Below are 27576 nucleotides of genomic sequence, written 5' to 3'. Positions count from 1 at the left end.
CATTAGAATGAAACAATGCCTATTAAATGTTATTGTTGCTGGGTGCGCCGGCTCATGCCTGTAATCCCACCACTTTGGGAGGCCAAGGCGGGCAGATCACGAGGTCAGGAGTTCAAAACCAGCCTGACCAACATGGTGAAACCCTGTCTCTACTAAAAATACAAAAATTAGCCAGGCATGGTGGTGTGTGCCTGTAATCCTAGCTACTCAGGAGGCTGAGGCAGTAGAATCGCTTGAACCTGGGAGGCGGAGGTTGCAGTGAGTGGAGATCGCGCCACAGCACCCCATCCTGGGCGACAGAGCGAGACTCCGTCTCAAAACAAAAAAAGGAAAAAATGTTATTGTTGTCACAGCAAGTACATTTGCATAAAGTTGCCTCATTATTTTAGATGTGATTTCAGCGGAGATTAGAATTTATACCCAAATTACAGATCAAATATATATCCCTGATTTAATTTATTACATAAAAAAGAAAAACATATTTACTTCAGGTGTAAAGAATATTTTATTTCAATACTTCAATATTGAAATCAGCTATCACACATATCCACCACCTGATTGATACTTCATTGTCCATCTCTCAGGAGATATTCAAAGTGAGATTAGTTTGATGAAGCATTCTCAGCAAACCAGAACACTGTACTTCATCTTCAAATTTAAGTCAGATCCTTTAATAAGTTACTTCCTAGTCATTATTTTATAGTATTTATGAAATAGTGCAATACATCAGTGAGGTATCATTTAAGAGGCAAATACTCTATAGATTTGGATTTGTCATCCCAATTCCTTGGCATTCAATAATATAAGTATCTTTAGAGGCATCTTCTTCATCTTCTGACTTCTTCACAGTAAATTTAGCCTGAAATCAAAAGAGGAGTATATAAGTAATACAAAGAGAGATGGAGAAAGAGCCCACAACTCCAACTTACGTAGGCAGAGAGTTAATGTCAAGCCCCTTTTATTGAAAAAACCTACAGAGACACAAAGATCAAATGATTCATGAGAAATTCAATAGCCTAAAGATAACACATTTCATTGTACAACCAGGGTTCTTATTCAGAGGTATACATACCCGTGAGTTTTGTCCAAATATATATGCCTGGGCCCCTTCCATACACACTGCATCAGACAGCTCAGATGTGCAGCTTAGGTAAATATCAACTTTGAAACCTCAACTGGTAATTACAATGCATCTGTATTCCCTACACCCTAAAATTTTTCTAAAACATTTCTACTTTTATCTTGTCAAGTAACAAATTACCCTTTAATTTCTTTACATCTTTTCTTGCTAATTTACTTCCCTAATATATCATTCAAAAGATCCAATTCAGAGAAGGTATGTGGGGAGGAGGGGCGGTGGTGGTGATTAACATCTTCCTTCATCTCTAATGTAAGGGGCTTAACATCACATTTTTCACTTGGTAACTAAAGTTGGCTTTGAAATATTTTATCTGTATCATTGTATTTTTTGTATGTTTGTTTTTTGTTTATGAGACAGAGTCTTGCTCTGTCACCTAGGCTGCAGTGCAGTGGCATGAACACGGCTCACTGCAGCCTCAACTTCCTGAATTCAAAGGATCCTCCTGCCTCAGCCTCCAGTGTAGCTGGCACCACAGGCACATGCCACCATGCCTGGCTAATTTTTAATTTTGTTGTAGAGACAGGGTCTCACTTTGTTGCCAGGCTGGTCTCAAATTCCTAGGTTGAAGTAATCCACCTGCGTCAGCTTCCTCAAGTGCTGGGATTACAGGCATGACCCATTGTGCCTGGCCCATATCACTGCATTTTGAAAACATCATTATTTTTAAAGCAAATATGATTCATTTTAACAAAACTAAATTCAGAACCAAAATAACTAGCCAGGTGCAGTGGTGCACACCTATAATCCCAGCTATTCTGAGGTGGAAGGACACTTGAGCTCAGTTCAGGAGGCCAGCCTGGGCAACACAGTAAGACTCCCCACAACTCCCATCAACGTCTTAAAAAAAAAAAAATCAAAACAATTAAATAGGTTAAGTTTGTGGCAAAAGGATTTCAAATATGCCTAAAATCTTAGGATTCTTGGAAGTACAATTTGGAAACCATCACTCTGGGGCCTTACTGAATGAATAGTAATGTTCAAAAATTCTTTCACTTTCAGCATTTTGTGGTAATGTACTGACACAGAGTGGACATTTGAAGTTACTGTTGAATGAATAAAGGCTGAATTCTGAGCTAGAGAACCAAATTATTTAATTAGTAATATACATGTATGCATTTATATATTTTTCTAATTACAAACATTATGTAAATATGAAACACAAGTAGCAGCTATGAAAATCATTTCTAGCCTATACACAAACCTACTTAAAACTACAAATATGTAGACCTGAAAGGAGCATAGCGGGCCTATCTAGCTTAAGTCTGATTTTACAGATAACTATTTGCATTGAGTCAAAGAAAGATAAGAAACTTGCCCCAAGTCACCCAGTTATACACAAAAAAGCTGAGCAAGATACGAGCTATACACAGGTCCATAGCACTTTCCGTTATGTATACATTTCAAATAACAACTAAGTGTCTACTACATGTAAAGTATTGTAAAAAGTAAAGAATGTAATGAATAAAACCTGATCTCTGCTATTAAGGAGATCAATCTATAAGGAGAGACAGACAAGTAACAGTTATAAATACAGCATAAGTAGAATAAAAATAGAGTTCACACTCTTGACATCAAATACAATTTGCCTTTAATTCCCATTAGTCTTTCCTACCATTCAGCAAACACTTACCTATGTAATAACAATTAAAAGTATATATAATTAAGAATCAAACTGGGCGCAGCAGCTCACAGCAGTAATCACGGCACTTTGGGAAGCTGAGGTGGAAGGATCACTTGAGCCCAGGAGTTCAGGACCAGCCTGGGCAACACAGGGAGATCTGTCTCCAAAAAAAAAAAAAAAAAGCAGGGTGTGGTGGTGCACATCTGCAGTCCTAGCTACTTGATAGGCTGAGATGAAAGGATCACTTGAGCCCAGGAGTTCAGGGCTGCAGTGAGCTATGATACTGCCACTGCAATCCAGCCTGGGCAACAGAGTAAGACCCTGTCTCTCAAAAGAAAAAAAAAGAGTCCAGGCGCAGTGGCTCACACTTGTAATCCCTGCACTTAGAGAGGCTGAGGCAGGCAGATCGCTTGAGGCCACGAGTTGGAGACCAGCTTAGCCAACATAGTGAAACCCTGTCTCTGCTAAAAAGTACAAAAATTAGCTGGACGTGGTGGCACGTGCCTGTAATCCCAGCTAGTCTGGAGGCTGAGGCATGAGAACCACTTGAACCTGGGAGGCAGAGGTTGCCGTGAGCCAAAATCGTGCCACTGCACTCCAACCTGGGCTAACAGAGCAAGACTCTATCTTAAGAAAAAAAAAAAAAAGAGAAAAGAAAAAGGATCATCATACTAATAGGAGTAGGGCAGCAACAGTGGTTTTGTGTTTGGGACACTTCTGTAATGACTAATTTTTAAAATTAGTATGTTACTTTTGTCATTTTAAAAAATGCTTAAGTCTAGGGCTGGGTATGCTGGCTCACACCTGTAATCCTAGTACTTTGGGAGATCAAGGTTGGAGGATTGCTTGAGCCCAGGAGTTCAAGACCAGCCTGGGCAATGTGGCAAGACCCCATCTCTACAAAACATCGAAAAATTAGCCAGGTATGGTGGCATGCTCCTGTAGCCCCAGCTACATGGGAGGCTGAGGTGGGAGGATCATTCGAGAGCCCAGGAGGTTTGTGCCACTGCAATCCAGCCTGGGGAACAGTGTGAGACTCTGTCTCAAAAATAATAATAAAAATGCTTAAGATTAGCACCTTCCCTCATAAAATTGTTATAAATTTTATATTTCATTATAAAATTACATTATAAAGAATAAGCAAAATGGGAAATATGCTACATGTTACTGAAAGAAGCAAGAAATGAAGCTGTATGCATTAACTGCAAAAAATACAAAGGGAAACAATTTCGGAGAAGAAGAAAACACCCAAATGTCAACAGTGGTTTTACCGGCAAGGGGAAATGATGAGAAGGCTTTTCCCCTCTGTTTCCTATAAAGAAATTACATTAGTTTCATGATGAAATATACCTATTGTTTCTTTCAATTAACAATCCAGGCCAAGTACGGTGGCTCACACCTGTAATCCCAGCACTTTGGGAGGCCAAGGCAGGCGGATCACCTGGAGCTACGAAGTTTGAGACCAGCCTGAGCAACATGGTGAAACCTTGTCTCTACAAAAAATACAAAAATTAGCTGGATATGGTGGCATGTGCCTGTAATCCCAGCTACTTGGAAGGCTGAGACAGGAGAATCACTTGAGCCTGGGAGGCAGAGGTTGCAGTGAGCCGAGATCATGCCATTGCACTCCAGCCTGGGCAACAGAGCGAGACCCTGTCTCAAAAAACAAAAAAAAAAAAGAAAAAAGAAAAAGAAAAAAAAAGAATCCTCTAAGAAAGGTATGAATATGAGCTCATACAATGATAAATCCTTCTTCATTAAAAACTGTATGTCAACTCTACTAGATTTCAGAGGACAGTGAATATTAGAGTTTCCACAAATATTCTAGTCTACCAATAGAATCAAGAAAATAAAATGTCTAAAATTTTATATAAATTTTTTATAGCCAACTATGAATCCCTTGTGATTTGATATCATAGTTCACAACAAAACATCTTTACTTACCCTGTACGGCAGTACCACACAGTGATTATAACATGGGCTTTGAAGTACGCTTTCCCAGGTTTGCTCAAAGCTCAGCTCTGCCATTAAAAATCCATGTGGCCTTGAACAGTGTAATGAATCTCTCTGCCTCACTTTACTCATATTTATAATGGGAATAATAATAATAAATAGCCACCTAAAATAAATAGGTATGCTGAGGAAGACAGGTGAGATAAACTGCTAAATTAGCTCAGTGCCTGTCAAACAGGAAACAGGGATAGCAATTATGATTACTATTAAGTTTCCTATTTATTAAAATTTAACCCAAAATTGGCTAGAATAAAAATCAAAATATCAATTTCCCTTTGTGATAGAATACTCACCTTTGCTATTTGTTCAGCAAAATGTATAGCGGTTTGTGTATGGAGTGTAACTGGTCCTGTTTTTATTCTGGAAACTCCATTGGCTAATGCCATGAAAACAATCAGCTATTTAAAAAAGAACAAACAAAAATCTCACATATTTATTAATATTTGGAGTTATAATTCCACTGCTGCCCATAATAAAAATACTACTAGAAATAAAAATTGCTAGAAAATAATTTCTATTTCTTTAGGTTTCCAGAAGTACTCAGAAGATGACAGAAAACCTATGTTACCCTAAGTCTGTGAGTGGTACAAAAAGGCTTGGTAGCAGCTCTCAACATTGAATTTTTAAAATTAATATTTACAAGTAAAATATAGAACATTAATATATATACTTAGACCAACTATTTCTGCAAGTTGGTATATATAATACTATGTTTATTCTACTCTCTAAAATTACATTTTAACAGCTGAATAGACAGACTAATACTGGGAGTTTATTGGGAGTTTAAAGTAGACCTGAGCAAGAAGGAAGAGATTAGAAATAACAGAAACTGTCTTAAGAAACAGGTCAAGAAATCTCGAGGAATATATTTCTAAACGTGGACACTACTGATTTGGGATTAAGGAGACAAGAGTATGGTAGAAAGGAAAATCTATAAAGATAAAAGACCATAAAAAAGATATTTGGAAATATTCAATATAATTTCTCACTGTGAGTGAACGTGCTACGTTTGAGAGGTCTGCGACACGTCCAAGTGGAGGTGTTGACAGGCATAAGGGATATTATGAGTAAGGAGTTAAGAAGAAAGGCCTGGGCTTCAGATATAAAATTGAGAGTTGTCAGCATAAAGACGGTACTTAAACCATGAGACCGGACAAACTAAGAGAGGGAACAACTACAGAAAAAGAAAACAAGTATAAGCCGAAGTCCAGGGGCTCATCAAAATTTAGAAGTTGGCCGGGCACAGTGGCTCATGGCTCTTAATCTCAAAACTCTGGGAGGCTAAAGTGGGAGGATCACTTGGGCACCAGAGTTTAAGATTAGCCTGGTCAACATACTGAGACCTCGTTTCTATAAAAATTAAAACAAAAAAAAGTTTTAAATTAGCTAGGCATAACAGCATGTGCCTGTAGACCTAGCTACTCAGGAGGCTGAGGCAGGAGGATCACTTGAGACCAGGAGTTTGAGACCAGCCTGGGCAACATAGCAAGACTCTGTCTTCACCAAAAAAAAAAAAAAAAAAAAGTGTTGAGAAGATGAAAACAACAATAAACTAGCAAAGGAAACTAGAATGTATGGCCAGTGAGGGAGGAAGATAACATTTCAGAAACCAAGGGAAGAAAATACTTCAAGAAGGAAGGAGTGATCAATTGTGCAAAACACTGCAGATAGGCAAAGGTAAAGTAAAATGAGGGCTGAAATTTGAGGGCTACAAATCCCAGAATATTTTTTAAAATTACTAAAGTAGGACTTGCTAATTAGTGTCTGAAAGTCAATTATTTAAACTGATATTCAATCTAATTACCACATATTCAAATCTAGCAGGTTAGAGGGTTTTTAACCTAAATGTGTCATTACCTGGTCTTGCAGATACTCGTCCACAGTACCACCATGTCTAAGATTTGCTAATAGCATTTCAGCAGCTTCAATTCCAACTTTGTCTGCATTTACACCTAAAGGTAAGCACAACATTAAAACAAAACAAAACAAAACAAAAAAAAACCACTAAATTAACTACTAAGAGACAAAAAGTTTGACATATCCCAGTTAGCACTGGTATACAATTTTTAGGCCTCAAAAACCCACTCAGTGCACCTTTTAGAATAAGATCTTTAGTTATTTAATATTCTCAGTGTTTGGGATACGCAAACACTGAAAATATTTATACCTTTAAATGTACTAGTGGAGGAAAATATTGGCTGCATTGGTCCTATTTAAAATGTACTACTTTATAAAGCCAGTTACAAATAAGTTATGACCCTATAATGCTATGCCTCAATTTCAAAGTTTAAAACTTGCAGCCAGGCATGGTGGCTCATGCCTGTAATCCCAGGACTTTAGAAGCTAAGGTGGGAGGATCACTTGAGGCCAGGAGTTCAAGGCTGGCCTGGGCAACGTAGCAAGATGCCATCTACCAAACAAACAAACAGACAAACTCTCCTCCCAAATCCCAGAAAAGCGTGCGTGTTACAATTAGTCTACAGGTTAATTCCATCAGAATTAAATAATTTGGCCCAGTGTGGTGGCTCATGCCTGTAATCCCAGTGCTTTGGGAAGCCGAGGTGGGTGGACCACTTGAGGTCAGGAGTTTGAGACCAGCCTGGCCAAAATGGCAAAATCCTGTCTCTACTAAAAATGCAAGATTTAGCCAGGTGTGGTGGTGCATGCCTGTAATCCCAGCTGCTTGGGAGGCTAAGGCAAGGGAATCACTTGAACGTGGGAGGTGGAGGTTGCAGTAAGCCGAGATTACGCCACTGCACTTCAGACTGGGTGACACAGCGAGGCTCCATCAAAGAATTTTTTAAAAGTCAGGAAATTATACTTTATGTAAAAAAGAGCATATAACATTATCAGATCAAATATTTTAGAGTTTTATTTCCTCTAAGATTTGAACAGGTATTAGCTTATTTTAAATATAAGTCAGAATATTTACCCTCTTGCCCTACTTCCTATCTCTCCATACATATCCCAAATCTTTGGTACAACACTGAATACAAAATAAGTCTGTCAGAAGTAGTAGAATTCCACGTTATTATTTTAAGGTATTTACTCTAAATGAAAAAATTCTTGGCTGCAAATGAAAACGTCTTATAAAAAATGAAAATGTGGTTAGTTTTGTTTCTATTTTATATTTGCAAATTTACTGGATTATATATAACATTTTCCCCAAAGTGGAAATTGTAGAATTTTAACTTTATTTTTCTTTGTTTTTCTTGTTTTCTTTATCTTTTTTATTGTTTAGAGACTAGGTTCCACGACATTGCCCAGACTGGTCTTGAACTCCTGAACTCAAGTGATCCTCCCGCTTCAGCCTCCCAAAGTGCTAGAATTCCAGGAATGCGCCGCCATGCCCAGCAACTCTATTTTTCTTTATAGTAGTCATATTAATAAATTACCTTCTTTATATTATCAATTGGGCAAGTATTTACATGACTGAATGAAATAGTTTGAAATATGTGCTATGAATCTTGACTTATTAGCCACTGCCATTTCCTCTTCTAGAAGATGGAGATGATAATAACTATGTTGCAAAGTTGTTACAGAAATTAGAGATAATATTTATAAAGCATCTTTTACCCAGATTAGTACATAAAAAGCTATTAATAACAACACAGGTTGAGTAACCCTTTTCCAAAATGCTTGGGACTAGAAGGTTTCAGATTTTGGATTTGGTTTTCTTTTTGTTTTTTTTTTGTTTTGTTTTTGAGATGGAGTCTCGCTCTGTCGCCCAGGCTGGAGTGCAGTGGCCGGATCTCAGCTCATTGCAAGCTCCGCCTCACGCGTTCACGCCATTCTCCTGCCTCAGCCTCCCGAATAGCTGGGACTACAGGCTCCCGCCACTTCACCCAGCTAGTTTTTTGTATTTTTCAGTAGAGACGGGGTTTCACCGTGTTAGCCAGGATGGTCTCGATCTCCTGACCTCGTGATCCGCCCGTCTTGGCCTCCCAAAGTGCTGGGATTACAGGCTTGAGCCACCGCGCCCGGTCGCCAGATTTTGGATTTTTAAAAAATTTTAGAATATTTGGGCCAGGCGCGGTGGCTCACGCCTATAATCCCAGCACTTTGGGAGGTCGAGGCGGGCAGATCACTTGAGACCAGGAATTCGAGACCAGCCTGGCCAACAAGCTGAAACCCCATCTCTAGTAAAAATACAAAAATTAGCCAGGCATGGTTGCATGCGATTATAGTTTTAGCTACTTGGGAGTCTGAGGGATGAGAATCACTTGAACCTGGGAGGCGGAGGTTGTGGTGAGCCAAGATCATGCCACTGCACTCCAGCCTGGGCGACAAAGCAAGATTCCATCTCAAAAAAACAAAAAACAAAAAAACAAACAGAGAGATGCCCTGAATTACCACATACAATGAGGGAAGGAAGGAAGGTGCTTGCTGTGAGGCAATTTCTATACAAAGGAAATAGAGATTGATTAACCAGAGGCACAATTCATTTTAGCAGATTATTTCACTCCCATAGTAAAGAATATAACTGTGTAAGACAAGAGTAATGAAAGATCACACAGATACTCAGCAATGGAAAGACAAAACACATTCTGTCTATAATGCAATCACTTACAGTTGGAAGGGATCCTTAAACATAGATCATGATCATGGTTCAGTATCATTTTTCAGATAAGGAAAGCCCAGAGTCACTATGCATGATAATGACAGGACATGGGACTAAAATTTAGGTCTTCTCACTCTCAGTTTAGTGCTCTCTATCATAACACACTGCCTCAGTCTAAAACAGTGAGATTTTCTCAGACAAAACAAAACCTCATCTTTTTCAAATAAAATTGAACAATGTTATCGTTAGAAGGATTCTGGAGATTCTCCAGGTTAATCTTCTTGCTCAACAAATAAGCAAACTAAGATCAAAATGGTTTTAGTAACTGAGACAATGATAAAGGCATCACTAGTTACAACTTCCTACCTCTAACACCTATGGTGGTATTGACAAGCATCCAATGTTCCTTCTGGTAATAACCCTAAGAAATTAGGATTCAAGGTCTGGTAGTTTTGTTTTGTTTTTTGAGACAGGATCTTGCTCTGTCACCCAGGCTGGAGTGCTGTGGCGTGATCGCGGCTCACTGCAACCTACACCTCCTGGGCTCGAGTGATCCTCCCGCCTCCTGCCTCAGCCTTTGGAGTAGCTGGGACTACAAGCACATGCCACCATGCTCAGGTAATTTTTGTACTCTTTGTAGAGAGAGGGTTTTGCCATGTTGCCCAGATTGGTCTTGAGTGCTCGGGCTCAAGTGATCTGCTCACCTTGGCCTCCCAAAATGCTGGGATTACAGGCATGAGCTACCACGCCCAGCCCCTAAATCCAGTAGTTTTCTAGTTAATTTAAATCAGAAACGAAATGGGATCTGGATAAAGGAGGTCATGATATTCTCTCTGAGATCCTTAATATACAGACAAGCTAGATTGAGAGGACCACAAGTTACTTTTGTATTCGCTAACAACATCTCATTTGACTGATGTCCATGACAGGAAACAAGGAAGGATACCAGGAGGAGTCAGTCAATCTCAGCAGGCATGTTGCTCTCTCCTTTATTCTCTCCTAACACCCTAAGTCTAAAAATAAGTACTGTGAACTCTACAAGTGTTTTATCCAAAGACAACTTCAAAGTACAAGTTGTTTCATGTGACAAAGTGAGAAAAAAATGCTGACAGAATATTAGAAAATTCTTTTCAGGCCTGGTAAAAAATCCCATGTATTACTGATAAAGTAATGATCCCTTCATGATCAATCTCAGTGCAGCACATTTAAAATTATCATCCACCCTGGCAAACTAACTCTACCCCCTATATTCCTATATTCACAAGAGGTAAAGATATCCAGTTACCTCAGCCAGACATCTGGAAGATCATACTTTACACTGCCTTCCTCACTTCCCATATCCAACTGGCCACCAAATACTGTCCATTCATTTTTGCAAATACTCACCTCCCTAGCCCAGCATTCCTTCGCGCAGGCCCTTACCATTCTGACCTGAATTGTAATAAACTCTTATCTTCCCACCTCCAGTATGGCTTTCTTCTACTTCTCTGAATTATCTTTCAAAAACTCTCATATCACATCCCTCCTTAAACGCTTTATATTTCAGGATTAAATGTAAACTCCTAGATATAACGTATAGCCTTTCAGAATCTGGCCTGTCGACCTTTCTGTTGTCATCTCTCTCCGTTCCCCTACCCAGGCCTATTATCCACTTGCAGTTGCTCACTCAAACACAGAACACTATTTTTTTTGGTGACAGGGTCTCACTCTGTTACCCAGGCTGGAATGCAGTGGTGCAATCATAGCTCATTGCAACCTTGAACTTCTTAGGATCAAGCAATCCTCCCGCTTCAGCCTCCTGAGCAGCTGGGACTATAGGTGTGAGCCACCATGTGGGGCTAATTTAAAAAAAAAAAAAGTTTTTAAGAGATGGGATCTTGCCATGTTGGCCAGGCTGTTGTCAAACTCCTGGCTCAAGCAATCATCCTGCTTCAGCCTCCCGAGCAGCCTGGACTACAGCTGCATGCCACCTCACCCAGAATACTTTTGTATGTCAAATTTCTTTGTCCTTCCTCCTTAGCTCTCACTTTTCTATCCAGACAACTTCTATTTACCCACAGAACCCACTGGAGGACCATTAAATGGCAGAAGCCAGATTTGGGGTCAAGCAGTCCCCAGAAGGATTCACTTTTCTTATCCTGTGTTCCTAGGGTACCCTGGGGATACCACTATCATAGAACTGGTCTGTTTCCTCTGTCAGAATAAGCCAGGAGGCAGGAATCATAGCTATCACTTCTGAATCCCTAGTACACAGTACCTGGCACATTTGGTAACCAGTGATACAAACAAACTCACACTTCTCCCAATGCCTGCTAAGTACTTATTGCTTGTAATATGTCTGCTCCTAGTCTCCGTTTTATATTTGTATTCTGTTTGCTTCTAAAGACTGTTGTAGATAGTGCATGGAGTGGCTCAGTATCCACACTGATTCCTCACTGCACCTAATACGTAATTAGTATATGCCAAATACATATTTTAGATCACTATTTCTCAAACTTCAGTACACATTAAAAGTACCTGGAAAGTTCGTTAAAATGGATTCCTTGGCCCCACTCCCACAGATTCCAATTCAATACATCAGGTAGGCCCCAAAATCTGTATTTCTAACAAACTGCCAGTTGATGCTGACAAGTTTGCCTGTCTGCCAACCACAATTTGAATAGTACAGTTTTAGACAGAATTCATTTATGTATGAGTTCAACTGGAAATGGTGATTTTGTTTATTCTCTTTATCAGATTTGATGTCCAACTAGTTCTAGATTTACCAACTGAGCAAACTGAGGAATTCCTAATTTTTTTTGCATATAGTACTAATAATGTGGCTAAACAGCATAGCTAGGGTAAACATTTTTATTTGTTTATTTATTTTGCAAAGACAAGGTCTCACTATGTTGCCCAGGATCGTCTTGAACTTCTGGTCTCAGTGATCCTCCCACCTCAGTCTCCCAAAGTGCTAGGATTACAGGTGTGTGTAATCCACTGTGCCCAGCTTGGTAAGCATTTTTAAAGATGCTACAAAGTAGGAATAAAGCAATCAATGACCACGCAATCAACTAGAAGTTCACCTAAAAGTTGCCTGGTTGGTAAAAGTTTAAATATTAACAAACACATGGATGTATGTATCTTCTCTCTCTAATATGCCAAACCTTAAACAAATTTCCCTTTCACAAAAATATTCGAAATTTTGAAATCACCAATGTAATAACTGATGCAGAGAAGAATCATCAATAGATGTTAAAACCACTGGATGAAAGCTGTTATGGAAGCAAGGTAATCAGATGGCCTCAAAGTATTGTCTTGGATCACTAGTTAATTATAAAGGTAAAAGGAACCTTCATAGCAGACAGATCTGCAGGACACACCTCCTTAACCAAGTGATCACACTCAACCTCACCAATAAAGGAGAAACTGACATCATGTGCCCCCTGCCGTGATACAGTGGAATGTACACAAAATCACCTATGTAGTATTCTTAATAAAAATGTTTAATCTGAATATATCGTGAGACAATCAGACAAATTTAAATTGTGGGAAACTCTGTGAGAAAGTGGCCTGGACTCTTAAAAATGTCAGCATCATGAAATGAGAAAAAAAAAAAAGGTAATGGGAGGATTCTATATTAAAAGAGGGACTAAAGAGACTTGAGAAACAAATGCTGTGTTCAAAAAAAAAAAAAAATCCCACATCGCTCTAAATAATATTTTGGAAACAATTCATTATGTATGAAGCTATCAGGTGTGTCAGAATAAAACAGACAAATCCTTCAGGTGTAAAAATGGTATTATAATTGTGTACTTATTGTTCTTTGGACACATATGCTGCAGTATTCAGGGGTGAGACATGGCACCTGCAACTTACATTGAAATGGCTCAGAAATATACACAACAAACTAAATGTTCATAACTAGTGAATCTAAGAGAAGGCTGTATGGATGACTAGTTGAATGAGTCATTCAACTTTTCCATAAGTTTGAAATTTTTCAAAGTATAAAGGTGGGAGAAAGACTGAAAGTCTGAAAGTGTAATTGACTCTAAAAGAGAATCAATTAACTACATCCTTTTAAACTTGTCATTCATCATTCTATAACATTCCAACCCTGAGAGATTAAAGAATTTTCCAGTAGCATTGGGAACTATGGACCCCCTTCATTTATCTTACCTCGTTTACCAAGCGATGATCCAGCAAACAAACAGCCAGTGGAGGTCTCAGCAATAATTCTGTGCAAGAAAAGAAGTTATTACTACCTTTACTATAAATATTCTAAATTTATGCAAATACAACACAGGAGAACAATGGCTATTAAATAGGCAGAACAAAATCTGGGCAGCAAATTGCAAAAGTAAAAATTCTTCATATAGGGTGGCATGATTAGCATTGTCTATCTTAATCAGACCACTAGTATCCTTTACCACTTGACCAGAAGTCACACCAGATTCTAATTCACAGGTTAAGAAATGTCTACCATGCCCCCCAACAAGTTACCATGTCATTAGCGCTAAGCAGTACCATTTCACAGGCACACAGTATTATAAAGTGTTTCAGAATTATCTTAAATAAAAAGGTCATTATGCAGAGACTTTGGTATTGTTCTATGGTTTTTAGATAGTATTATCATAGGTAGAGCAAGCATTTACTTTAAACCTTTTAATGGAAATTCTGAATGAGAGGATTTGAAACTTAAATATCCAAAAATGGTACTTTTATACTTCAAAAAATCAGTTAAAGAATTTGTACTAATACTTAAATCTACAACTCCTAACTGAATTAACATAATAGTTCTAGTCTGTTTTTGTTTTTTCTGAGACAGAGTCTTGCTTTGTCGCCAGGCTGGAGTGCAGGGGCGTGATCTCAGCTCGCTGCAACATCCGCCTCCCAGGTCTAAGCGATTCTCCTGCCTCAGCCTCCCAAGTAGCTAGGACTACAGGTGTGCACCACCACGCCCAGCTAATTTTTATATTTTTAGTAGAGACAGGGTTTCACCATGTTGGCCAGGTTGGTCTTGATATCTTGACCTTGTGATCTGCCCGCCTCAGCCTCCCAAAGTGCTGGGACTACAGGCATAAGCCATGGTGCCTGGCCTCTAGTCTGTTTTTAAAAAGCTCTTTGCTATATTTATTTGTGAATTGATTTCACATTTAAAGTATTTCATGCAACTGGAAATATTCTTACAGGACTAGCTTTAAAGCCTAACTTCTGATTAAACATTTAAGTTTAATGTAACAACGTAACAAAAGGCAAGTCATCCTCAGAACAAATTCAGAATAATTGTCTTAATTTATGATACTGGTGTTTTAGGTAGGAATGTCCTTAAAAATACAAATTGAGGCCGGGCGCAGTGGCTCATGCCTGTAATCCCAGCACTTTGGGAGGCGGAGACAGGCGGATCATGAGGTTAGGAGATCAAGACCATCCTGACTAACACAGTGAAACCCCGTCTCTACCAAAAATACAAAAACAGCCAGGCGTGTTGGTGGGCGCCTGTAGTCCCAGCTACTTGGGAGGTTGAAGCAGAAGAATGGCGTGAACCCAGAAGGCAGAGCTAGAAGTGAGCCGAGATCGTGCCACTGCACTCCGGCCTGGGCGACAGAGCGAGATTCTGCCTCGAAAATAAATAAATAAATACATACATACATACATAAATTGAAACTTCTTAAAACTATAAACTTAAGCAGGAAACCCTACAAATCTTTAATTTAATTAGAATTATTTTGGGGCTCTCAACTAATGTGTAGGAAAAAGTATTGTCTCACATTATTCCATTTCCATTGCCAAATGCTTGGTCTTTAGGTTCTTGAACAGGCTGGATGTTAACATACAAATCCCGGATCTCCTTTCTGATGCATCTAACTGCTGCCGCCGCCATATCTTTTGCTACCTATTTTAGCAAGACAGAAAAATACAATAAAACAATTACTGATTATTTGGAAAATTGTTTTCAAGACTTCAAAGACATATAAAATAATTGGTTGCTTTTACATGCATTATTTAATAACTTGATTTTCAAGAGAGCACTGAATTTTTAAAAACGCTTAAGCAAATTAACTTTATTTTTGTTAATGTATCCATTAATATATATGTTTCATCTTTTAGGTTCAGGAGGTACATGTGCAGGTTTGTTACATGGGTAAATTACATGTCGCTGAGATCTGGTATGTTAATGATCCCATCACCTAGGTAGTGAACACAGTACCTGACAGTGTTTCAACCCTCACTCCCCTTCTACCCTCCTCCCATTAGCAGTCTCCAGTGTTCCCATCTTTACGTCCATGTGTATTCAATGCATAGCTTCCACTTATGAGAACATGTGGTATTTGGTTTTCTGTTCCTACATTAATTTGCTTAGGATAATGGCCTCCAGCTGCAGTCATATTGCCACAAAGGACATGATTTCTTTCTTTAAAAAAATGTTAAGTTCTCTCAATAATTTCAAAATTTAATTGACATAATACTTATCAAGACACACATACATTTTATTTCTGAGAACATCTAGACAACTTACTTTAAATGGCAAAACACCAGCAACGAAAGCTCTTCCATATATCTTAGTCACACAGCCACGGTCAGTTAAATTTATAGGGTTCAACTGTTTAACTGGTGACATTCGAACGATCACTTCACCACCCCCTTTTGGGTAATATCCCCTATGAAAAGTATAACAAATGCCCACATAAACTGATTGTATGACAAAAACAAAACTCAGTATTACAATAAAATGACATGTCAATGATATCCAAACATGTAATCCATGGAAAGGTCTAAATATTTTAGGTCTGTATTTTGTAAAATTTTACACATTAAAAAACAAAATTTTGTCTGTACAATATGGTAGCCTTGAGATATGTGAAACTATTAAAATTAAATAAAATTTAAAAATCAGCTCCCCAGCAGCATTAGCCACATTTTAAGTGCTCAATAGTCACATGTGGCTAGTGACTACCATGTTGGACAGCACAGATATGGGACATTTCCCTCAAAGCAGAAAGTTCTATTTGGCAGTGCTGTTGTAGAATATAAGCTCCTTGAGGGCTAGACTTACCTATATCATTCCCGCTGTTTTCCTGTGCCTTAAACAATGTCTGGCACATGGTAGGTACTCAAATAAATATATGATGAATATTTAGGTAGCAAAACACTTTAAAAGTTTTAATTCAATTAATTGGTGTCATCTGTTCTACAGCAGATGGTGAGAAGACAGTACTCCTCCCGTCAAAGAGCTCAACATCTGGTAGGGAGATAGCTCCATATACTATCTACTAGAATACAAGTCAGGCTATAAGAAAGGTTACAACATAGGTACAAATATGAATTCCGATTGAGGTACAATCAGAGGTCATAAAGAAGTATAAGTTTCACGTTGAAAAAAAACACAGGATTTCTAACTTTTGGGAGAGCAGGGGAAGAATAACATGAACAAAGACACAGAAGTCCAAAGGCACAAAGCATATTTAAGGAATAACAAGCAAACATATTGTTAGAATATATAACACGTTGAAAGGAGGAGAGGGATGAAGAAGTTAGAAAAGTTAGGGCAAGACTTCAAAGCACTTAAATGTCACACCAAGAAATACGGCCTAGTGATTATGTGGCAGAAGGGAAGCCTTAAAGAGAAATAACCTGAATGCCCAATGTGTTTCTTAGGAAAACAATTCGGATCACATTGTGGAAGAGAATTCCTTTTATGACCCCTTAGTGTTTAGTCCAGTTGTCTACACACAGTGAGCACTTCAGCTGTGCTGGGGCATGAAATAACACTAGATATGAGGGTACCTCGGTGTGAAAATTCCCTTGAAAATATTTTCCCTAGAAATAAATAACCATCATGTGTAGCTGTTCTCAAGTCCCCATGCCCCTGCTGTTCATTATTTTTAAGCCTCAAAGTACAATTATTTCTTACAAGAGATGCAATGTATTAAGTGGGTACCAGAAAGACAGTTCTCTAAGGGTCTAACTTTTCCACTATTTTTAGCATAAGTAATAGATCCTAACATTTAAGAAATAAGCAACTTACCTTGTTTTAATGTCACAATTAAATCTGAAACCAAATTTTTCAACAATTGGCTTGAAGACCTGAAAAAAATCAGTTTTTATCATTAGGTTAATCAGCAATATTCACTAATTTAACAAGCGTATTTATTAAACAAAAGTGCTTTGCTGGCTAGTAATTGGATGCTATAGGTAAACGGTGTTATAAGAATATGTAGGCTGGTTCCATTTTTTCAAATGAAAAAAACTGGTATGTAGCTAAATATAAAAGTTTGACATTTATTTAATCAGAGCTGTGCAAGTCTATCTAATGAAAAAAACTAGAACTTAGGATACTTGATATCAGTGGTTATTCTACTCCAAAGGCCAATACTTCCTAACGCGTCTCAATATAGTACATTTAAGAAATGAGGGGGTATTGGTGAAGAGCATTCCATTCTGCCATCTCAATTTTTTATACAGTTGAAATCTCATTCCACAGACAATGCTTTAACATTATAAACATATGCATTTTCCTGACATCATGAAATTATTCCTAAACAAAATCTGAATGCCTCCATGGCATCCTAGCCTAATTTACTTAACGGTTCTCCAATTTTTCATTATTAGGTAATGATCTATCTTATATAATGATAATTACAGTGTATAATACTCTGTTCAAATACCTTTAACATTTATCTTTAGCTGCATTTTGCAATATTGAATTAGAGCAGTTTCCTTGAAGTCAAATTACTAGGTGGGGAGAGATTAATTTTTATTATACATCCCATCAAACTGACTTTAAAAAGATTATACCATCTATTAGAATGGCAAGATTTCAGAGAAAGATGGTGTTTAAGCCTGATGTCTAAGGCAACTCTTTGAGATTTACTCTAGAGATTTACTTATTTCTCTGGGTTGTCTCTTATGTATCCAAGAGGTATGCACGTTATTAACCTTGTTTTGTGGGTTTTTTTTAAAGGCAGAAAAAGCTTAACAAATAAAAACCTGAAAATATCAAGTGCTAGGATGGATACAGAACAGCTGGAACCCTCTATTTGATATTTATTTTTATTTTAGAGATGGGGTCTCGCTATGTTACCCAGGCTAGACTCCAGCTTAAACTCAAGAGACCCTCCCACCTCAGCCTACGAAGTATTAAAGAGCTGTGACTATAGGCACACACCATTGTGCCCACTTCAGCTGGAACTCTCGTATAGTACTGGTAATAATGCAAAAAGTGGCCACTTTGGAAGCTAAAATAACCTGGCTATGTATTATAAAGTTAGACATTTGCTTATTGTAACAACCTTACCCAAGAGAAATGAAAATGTACAATCACACAAAAACTTGCATATGAACGTTAACAGTAACTTAATTTATAATTGCCAAAATCTGGAAACACCCAAATGCCTTTCAACAGATGAATGGATACACAAACTGGTACATCCATATACGAGAACACAACTCAAGTTTTCATTGCAGATATAAGCAACATGGATGAATTTCAAATGTATTATGGACAGCAAAAAACCCAGACTCAAAGCCTACATACAGTATTATTTCTTACATGACATTCTGAACAAAAGGCAAAATGATGACAGAAAACAGATCAGCAGTTGCCAGGGGCTGAGACTCAGGACTGATTACAAAAACGTACAAGGGAATTTTTTAGAGTAATGGAACTATTCTACATTTTGATTGTGGTAGATGGTTCATAACTGTGAATTATATCACTGTCAAAAATCACAGAACTGCATGTTAAAAAGGATGGATTCAACTGAAAATTACACTTTAAAAAATCTGGAAGAAAAAAAAAGATTATACCACTTTTCTCTCCCACTAGTTATATGAGCACGCCAGTATTTTTTAAATCATTTTTTAAATGTTTGATCCTAGAATGGAAGGGGCTTAATGGAAAAAAGAGTTTTCCTCCAAATCATAATTCTTGTATTTATAAAATAACACATCACAATTGATATAATTTCTATCACACTCAAGGTGTTTTTTGTTTTGTTTTGTTTTTTTAAAGACAGCATCTTGCTTTATCACCCAGGATGAAGTGCCAACATAGCTCACTGCAAACTCGACCTCCCAGCCTCAAGTGATCCTCCCACCTCAGCCTCCTGAGTAGCTTGGACAGGTGTGCACCACCATGCCTGGCTAATTTTTCTGTGTGTGGTGTTTTTTGTTTTTTATTTATATATATTTTTTTTTTTTGTAGAGATGGGATTTCACCATGTTGCCCAGGCTGGTCTTGAACTCCTGAGCTCAAGGGATCTGCCTACCTCAGCTTCTCAGAGTGCTAGGATAACAGGTGTGAGCCACCACACCTGAGTTTTTTTTTAAAAAGTTCACTATAAACACTATTCTAAGATATAACAACAAACTTAAAGTAAACATAATTCCCCACACCCTACTGCAACAGAACTAGACATATTTGGGAGGCTGAGGTGGGAGGATCCTTTGAGCTCAGGAGTTTAAGACCAGCCTGGGCAACACAGTGAGACATCGACTCTACAAAAAAAATTTTTAAAAATTGGCTGGGTATGTGCCTGTAGTCCCAGCTACTTAGGAGGTCACGATAGGAGGACTGTTTAAGCTCAGGAGGTTGAGTCTGCAGTGAGCTGTGATCATGCAACCGTACTCCAGCCTTGGCGACAGCACTGTCTCAAAAACAAAAAGAAAGAAAGAAAAGACGCCATGAAGAGATAAACAAGAAAAAAGACACCATGAAGAGATAAACAAGAAACTCACAAAAAAAACACTCAAGATATATTTAAATAGAGAATGGAGACTCAGAAGCATGTATGAGATCTTAGTTTGTCAACAACAAAAGCCCTTACCATCACTGTATAATCAATCTGTGGTGCCATTTCGGCATTAGTTCCACCTTTCAAATGAAGTTCTGATGGAGAAGCAGCAAAGAGAACACACGGCATTGAGACCTGCATCAAGAGGCACACACTCCTAAGAAGAAGGCAGAAGGGGCTTATTTTCATTTTCTTTTCTGCATTTTCTTTTCAAACTCTTAAATAAGCTATATTATTGTTCATCACTACTAACTGAAGCACAGACAACTGTGAAGGCAGGTATATGCCACTGAGTTTCTAGTTAAAAACCATTTTAGTGTCTGAATAGTAAAATCCTGAATTTTAAAGAAAGACCGTATTTCACCATAGAAAAAAACAGCGTTAAATGATAACCAAACTTGGGTCTGAATCTTCAACTAAACACATTAGCTGTGTGACCTTGGGTAAGTTCTGATACTTTTCTTTATATTACAAAAAAGTAAAAAAGAAAAAAAAATTAAAATAAAACCTTCTTCAAAAGTTTTACAAAAGAATTCTTGAAACTAGCAGTTTATGAAAATGCTTTCAAAATAGTCAAGGTCTGAATTGATTATATATGAGTTGTTACTATATAACAAGGTACTGTTCCAGGTGTAAAGTTAAGATATAGTTCCTATCATTGTGGAGTTCATGATATGATAGAATAATATTTTACGCAGCCATAAAAGAGAATGAGTTCATGTCCTATGCAGGGACATGGATGAAGCTGGAAACCATCATTCTCAGTAAGCTAATACAGGAACAGAAAACCAAACGCTGCATGTTTTCACTCATAAGTGGGAGCTGAACAATGAGAACACATGGACGCAGGGAAGGGAAAATCACACACCGGGGCTTGTTGCAGGGTGGGGGGCAAGGGGAGGGAGAGCACTAGGACAAATACCTAATGCATGCAGGGCTTAAAACCTAGATGACCGGTTGATGGGTGCAGCAAACCACTATGGTACATGCGTACATATGTGATAAACCTGCACATTCAGGACATGTATCCAGAACTTAAAGTATAATAAATAAGATAAAAATAAAAGAATAATACTTTATAAAGAGTGACAGCTTGGCTGGGTGTGGTGGCTCATGCCTGTATCCCAGCACTTTGGGAGATGCAGGTGGGATGATCACTTGAGCCCAGGAGTTCAAAACCAGTCTGGGCAACATAGTGAGAATCCGTCTCTACAAAAAATTTAAAAATTAACCAGGCATTGTGGTGCACACCTGTAGTCTCAGCACTTTGGGAGGATCGCCTGAGCCCGAGAGGTCAACGCTACAGTGAGCCATGATCATGCCATTGCACTCCAGCCTGGGAGACAAAAAAAAAAAAAAAAAAAAAAAAAAAGACTAACAGCTAAATATTTCACATGGAAAAGTTTTAGTGAAGTAATGCTTGCTTTGCTTGTTTGGTCCTTATAGTCAAATAATGTGAGAAATCACAAGAAATAGTTATGTAACATGATGAATGTTATAAAGTGAAACATTTGGTCATTAGCTTTTCTTTGAGACAGGGTTTCCTTCCATTACTCAGGCTGGAGTGCAGTGGCACAATCTCGGCTTACTGCACCTTCCACCTCCGAGGCTCAAGCCTCAGCTTCCCAAGTAGATGGGACTACTGACATGTACCACCATGCCCAGCTAATTTATATATATATATTTATATATATATATATGTGTGTGTGTGTATATATGTGTATATACATGTGTATATACGTGTGTGTGTGTGTATATATATATTTTTTGTAGAGACGGGATTTTGCCATGTTGCCCAGGCTGGTCTCAAATTCATGAGCTCAAGTGATCCACCTACCTCGGCCTCCCAAAGTGCTGGGACTACAGGCATGAGCCACCCCACCTGGCCTGGTTGTTTCTAAATGAGCCATTATCTCCCTTCTCTAAAGTTAAGTGAAAGCAATCATATTCATAAGTAGTTTGAAAGGGAATTCGACATAGGCTCCTACCTACTAAAAGACAGATCTTTATTTAACTTACTTACACAATGATGCTTAAGTATTCAACTGGGACGTCTCTATCAGTAATAATGAATTTCATTAATTCAATAAATATTTATTGGACAGGTGTGGTGGCTCACATTTGTAATCCCCAAACTTTGGGAAGCCAATGTGGGTGGATTGCTTGAGCTCAGGAATTCAAGAGCAGCTGAAAAACATGGCGAAACCTTGTCTCTTCAAACAATACAAAAATTAGCTGGGCGTGGCAGTGTGTGCCTATGGTCCCAGCTACTCAGAGGCTGAGGTGGGATGACCTGTTGGGCCCAGGATTTACAGCTTACAGTGAGCAGTGATTGCACCACTGCACCCCAGCCTGGGCAAGAGGGATACCTTGTCTCAAAAAAATAAAACATAAAAGTAGGGAAACAAGCTCATAGACGTTAAGCAACTTGCCCAGAAAGTGGCAAAACCTGGACTTAAATCCAGGTTACTTAAATGGAATGTTAAGTGATACATACCCTGCTGTCTTGGTATCTGCTGTGTGGATTCCACCTTTGATCTTCTCTGGTGTAAAGGTTATTTCTGTTGAGCCAATTTCTGTCCCCTCCAGTCGCCCATCACACAAATCTCGAATCATTTCCAGTCCAGATAAATGTTGAGGCCTTCAGGTCATAATACTGCATCAAAACGTGTGCATTCAGACTGCCTATATCCCCACATTTTATGACAAATTTATAAAACTGCAATGGCAAGAAAACAGCAAGGTCTAACCACAGTAAGTGCCACATCTTCAGTGTCAGCTTCCTTCTGGGTTTTTACGCACCTAGACTACCTGCTAGTAGGTATCATTTTAACACTTCCTTAAAGACCAGTTATTTCTAACTATAAATACATACCCTGATATATTGTTGCAAATTAGAAGTGTGCAAAAGAAGAAAACTAATAGTTATTTCAGCGCCACCAGTCTCGCTTGCACTTGACTGAATAATCTATGGTGCCTTTATGGGCTGAACTATGTCCCCCCTAAATTCATATGCTGAGACTCTAACCCTCCACATCTCAGAATGTGACTATATTTGGAGACAGAGCCTTTAAAGAAATAATTAAGTTAAAATAAGGCCATCATACAATCTTACTGGTGACCTTATTTAAAAAAAAAAAAAAAAGAAAAACTAGGACATACAGAGACGCTAGGGGTAAGGTGCACAGAGGAACCACCATGTGAACAGGCAAAAACACAGGCCTGGAGCAGATCCTTTTCTCATGGCTCTCAGAGGAAACCAACCTTGTCAGGACCTTGATCTTGGATTTCTAGCCTCCAGAACTGTGTGGAAATAAATTTCTGTTGTTTAAGCCCCACTCCGTGTGTGGCATTTTGTTATGGCAGCCCTAGCAAACTAATACAACACCTACAGCCTAATGAATTGGATTCCCTTGTTGGTGAACTGGAGGGCTGCAAACAACTATGACAAAGGCAATTAACATTAACATATATCAGTAATTGCCTTTTGGTAATTTCAAAACTGTAGACAAAAGACTGAGCTCGCCGATTTATTAAAATGTAATAAATACAGAATACATACAAAGCAATCAGTGCGGCTTCAAACCTGGGTCCTCTTCTAACAGCTGCATGTACCTGAAACTCAACTAGTGGCATGCCCAGCTACCCAGACAGAAGAAATAAGGTCAAGTGTCAAGGTGTTTCCCTCTCCACAACAGATAATTCTGGTCGTAACAGCTCTCTGGAGGTATGAATGAAAGCTGGAATAACACATCTCAGGATCCATTACTGTTTTATGATTCTAAAACTGGCAGCAGCACAGAATGCACTAGTTAAAAAAACAGGGTTTCCTCTGGCCTCACAAGTATTTCTGCCCTATCTATCTTGCCCGCTCATACGTGCTATTCGGATATTTGGAATGCCTGGTGAGGTGGGAAAACATTTTAAAAGCTAGCTCTTTAGCAAATGAGACTATTTTAGCCAAACAGAGAAAACTCGAAACCATTTATAAACTCACCCCTCGAGGCTTTCAAGATCTTACAACCCAGGCCACCGCCCAGGCAGAGCGTCCCCGCCCTGGATCGCCCATACCTGCGTCCGGGACCTTCTGGGTTCCACCACTCGCACTCCCGATGCCCCAGCCCGTCAGCCCGACGCCCCCCCGCATCCCCCAACTTCACAGCCCAAGTCTCCCTCCAGCCAGATTTACCTCAGGCCTGGCGTGCTCCGGCCGGCTCGGATCTTCTGCACCCGCAAGGGGAGGCCCAGGAGACAGCTCAAGGCCGTAGAGACTCTCAGGATCTGGCCGCCCTACAAAGGGTGGGGTACAGGGAGAAGAGACGTAAGCACACCGGTGGAGAGAGCTGCCCTCCTTAGTCTGGCGGCAGCTCCGGCCGCTTCGCTCTGCACTCACCCCTTCCATGATGCTGCCATCGACCTCTACCCGCGACCCCGCCATGGGGGGCACCCTGGGGCCCAGCCCGCAGCGAAAAAGCCTCCGCCGGAGCGGGAGAAAGAAGAGACGTTGGCTCCCGCCCAGTAGTTCAGAAATCTCGGTTCACGCCTGGTGCTGCAGGATCCTGGCGAAAAAGCGGAAGAAGCGGCGCCTCTCGGGACACCGGAGTCAGCTGAAACGAACACCCGGGTTCGCCCAGGTCTGCGGTGGGTGCGCATGCGCATAGCTCGGCTTCAAGGCGCCGCGCTGGGAACGCCGCGGTCAGGGCGAGGAAGCTGCCGGAGAGGTGAGGTGACTGTCGCTGAGGTGCGCAGGAGCCCTGAAAGACTTGTGCCTTGGACACAGCAAAATCTGCAGGTTGCAGAAAGTCTCAACTGTAAGATAATTCCGCCAGTTATCCCGCAGGCTTGTGCTTTATCTCTGTTTTGTGGGTAAATATGTGTTTATATCTGTTTTCTCGAGGACCCTGGCATACCCCGAGATGCCGACTTTTAGAGCTGAAGATGCAAGAAAGATCGGGACCCTGCGATGCACCGACCACCTTCTCTCTGGTTGGCTTTCACTGTACCTGTCTCTCGAAGTGTGTGCGCCCTGTTCCGTTGATAGTCTTAACCTTTCGTTCCTCGCTGAGTGCGTGTTTGTGTATGCAGAGTGTGTTATCTTTGTTTCTAGGGTGACACACCATTTATTTGAGGGGCAGGCAAGGCAGAATCACTAGTTCAATACTCTGAAAAGCCAAAGTTATGCCATTTTGCTTGAGAGTGAGAGTGAGTGTGAGCCCTTGACTCCGAGGAACAGTGCAGCTGACAATTCACCTCAGGCGAGGGCAGAAGCAACAGCCAGCTTCTCGGTTCTGCCTGTGGCTCATTTCCTACATAATTGAGTACCAAATAACATGTAAACCTCTAGGGAAGCAAAAAGAGTAAGTCAGCGTCTACCCCCGAAGTTATTGGAGGTATAATGGAGAGACTGAGACGTAATCAATTACAATGTCATCCTCAATAATAATTAACATGTACTGTATCTATTTACAGTTTATTTTGGGGACAATTACAATATATTAATAATATTCTCTAACAATAACAGGCAACATTTATTGAGCACTTAGGTGTTGTGCACTGCATGCGTTCACACCGTGATAAAGTACTTACTGTTTTTACTGTTTTACAGCTTCCTGTGTTAAACTATTTGCTACAAGGTCACACAATTTTAACTAGAAGACTAAGATGTGAACCTGGGTGGTCTGATGTGAACACCAACACTGTGCTGCTTTGCGACAGAGAATGTTTTAGGGAACACACAGACTATGTACTTAACCAAATCTGGAATTTGCCATAAGGTATTAATCAGAGAAGTAATAATATTTGCATTTTAGAATGAAGGCTTTGGCAGTATGAGGAGGGTAAATAAGAGGCTTAAGAGCCTGAAGGGAGAAACACCAATGATGCAATTATCCAGCAAGAGATAATGAGAAGTTGAAGTAAGGGAATGATGGTAGGGATGGAATATAAAAAAGCTGTACCCCATCTGACATCTTTATTGGGGAAACCCACCCCCAATATTTCAACGTAGGTTCTTTCTATTTTCCGTAAGTGTCGGCCAACTGAGAAATAAAGAGAGACAGTATAAAGAGATGAATTTTACAGCTGGGCCGCTGAGGGTGACATCACATATTGGTAGGACCGTGATGCCCACCTGAGTTTCAGACCAGCAAGTTTTTATTAAGGGTTTCAAAAGGGGAAGGAGTGTAAGAACAGGGAGTAGGTACAAAGACCACATGCTTCAAAAGGCAAAAAGCAGAACTACTAGTAAGGGCCTAACGAAGATCACATCCTTCTGAGGGAACAGGACAAAAGGCAAAAGCAGAACTACTGTTAAGGGTCCAACAAAGATCACAAGGCAAAGGGCAAAAGCAGAACTGCTGATAAGGGTCTATGTTCAGTGGTGCATGTATTGTCTTGATAAATATCTTAAATAACAGAAAACAGGATGCAAGAGCAGAGAACTGGTCTGACCACAAATTTACCAGGGCAGAGTTTTTCCCCACCCTAGTAAGCCTGAAGGTACTGCAGGAGACCAGGGCATATCACAGTACTTATCTCAACTGCATAAGACAGACATTCCTAGAGCGGCCATTTATAGACCTCCCCCCAGGAATGCATTCCTTTCCCAGGGTACTGATATTAATATTCCTTGCTAGGAAAAGAATTTAGCAATATCTCTCCTACTTGCACATCCATTTATGGCTCTCTGCAAGAAGAAAAATATGGTTCTTTTTGCCTGACCCCTCAGGCAGGCAGACCTTATGGATGTCTTCCCTTGTTCCCTAAAAATCGCTGTCATTCTGTTCTTTTTCAAGGTGCACTGATTTCATATTGTTCAAACACATATGTTTTACAATCAATTTGTACAGTAACACAATTATCACAGTGGTCCTGAGGTGATATACCTCCTTAGCTTACGAAGATAACAGGATTAAGAGATTAAAGTAAAGGCAGGCATAAGAAATTATAAAAGTACTATTTGGGAACTTATAAAGGTCCATGAAATCTTCACAATTTTTGTTCCTCTGCCGTGGCTCCAGCCGGTCCCTCTTTTCAGGGTCCCTGACTTCCCACAACACATCTTTGATTCCTATTACAGAAACAAACTTCCCAGAAGAAGCCTTGCCTTTTTATTTCTAATTTTGGCTATGAATTCCTTGCTATGACCCATTTGCCCCATTCTAACTACTTCCAGTGGTAGAGGGAAAAGAACAAGACAGTAATATAATGTAGAGATGAGCTCACTGTGGTAATAATAAGCACTTATGTAGTGCCTTCATATACATGATCTGTCTTAATGTTCATAACAAAGCTGTGAGTTTGGTGTTCTTATCTCTCTTTGGTCAACGAAAGACTGAGGCCTAGGGAATTGGAAGTGACATGCCAAGATGACAGAACAATAAAGTGGCAGAGTTGGGTTAAATCCTGGGTTATTTTAATGACAAATGACAGACCAATAACTGATTCCTCAATAAAACAATGGAAG

The 27576-nt window shown here is 39.5% G+C and overlaps 2 protein-coding genes across 10 annotated transcripts in view; one reads left to right on the top strand and one right to left on the bottom strand.

Moving 5' to 3' along the window:
* Positions 1–481: 481 nt before the first annotated feature.
* On the bottom strand, positions 482–24768 carry RTCA (RNA 3'-terminal phosphate cyclase). Of its 3 annotated transcripts, none has more exons than XM_003892265.3 (11): positions 24505–24768; positions 24301–24401; positions 22609–22752; positions 20145–20268; positions 17345–17403; positions 15836–15977; positions 15087–15211; positions 13495–13553; positions 6633–6727; positions 5069–5173; positions 482–859 (listed from the first exon to the last, which is right to left on the bottom strand). In XM_003892265.3, exons 1-11 carry the CDS (start codon positions 24547–24549, stop codon positions 758–760), a joined length of 1101 nt encoding a protein of 366 aa, XP_003892314.1. In that variant the 5' UTR covers positions 24550–24768; the 3' UTR covers positions 482–757. The 3 variants fall into 3 exon arrangements, with proteins under 3 accessions (XP_003892314.1, XP_009211892.1, XP_009211896.1); XM_009213628.1 differs by having other exon boundaries at positions 22609–22767; positions 24505–24738; XM_009213632.2 differs by having other exon boundaries at positions 22609–22830; positions 24505–24731.
* Positions 24769–24776: 8 nt separating this feature from the next.
* The window catches only part of DBT (dihydrolipoamide branched chain transacylase E2), an 86069-nt gene continuing 83269 nt past the window's right edge, over positions 24777–27576 (top strand). For 2 of the 7 annotated variants that reach the window (XM_031651165.1, XM_031651169.1), the window contains exons 1-3: positions 24777–24922; positions 25009–25128; positions 25717–25885. The gene's annotated coding sequence lies outside the window, so the exon portion shown is untranslated. The remainder of the gene's footprint in view (positions 24923–25008; positions 25129–25716; positions 25886–27576) is intronic. The other 5 variants (XM_031651163.1, XM_031651166.1, XM_021921214.2 and 2 more) reach the window with 4 other exon arrangements.

The sequence above is a fragment of the Papio anubis genome, chromosome 1, assembly GCF_008728515.1.
Source record: "Papio anubis isolate 15944 chromosome 1, Panubis1.0, whole genome shotgun sequence".
Lineage (NCBI taxonomy): Eukaryota > Metazoa > Chordata > Mammalia > Primates > Cercopithecidae > Papio > Papio anubis.
This window is presented reverse-complemented; position numbering and strand designations above follow the sequence as displayed.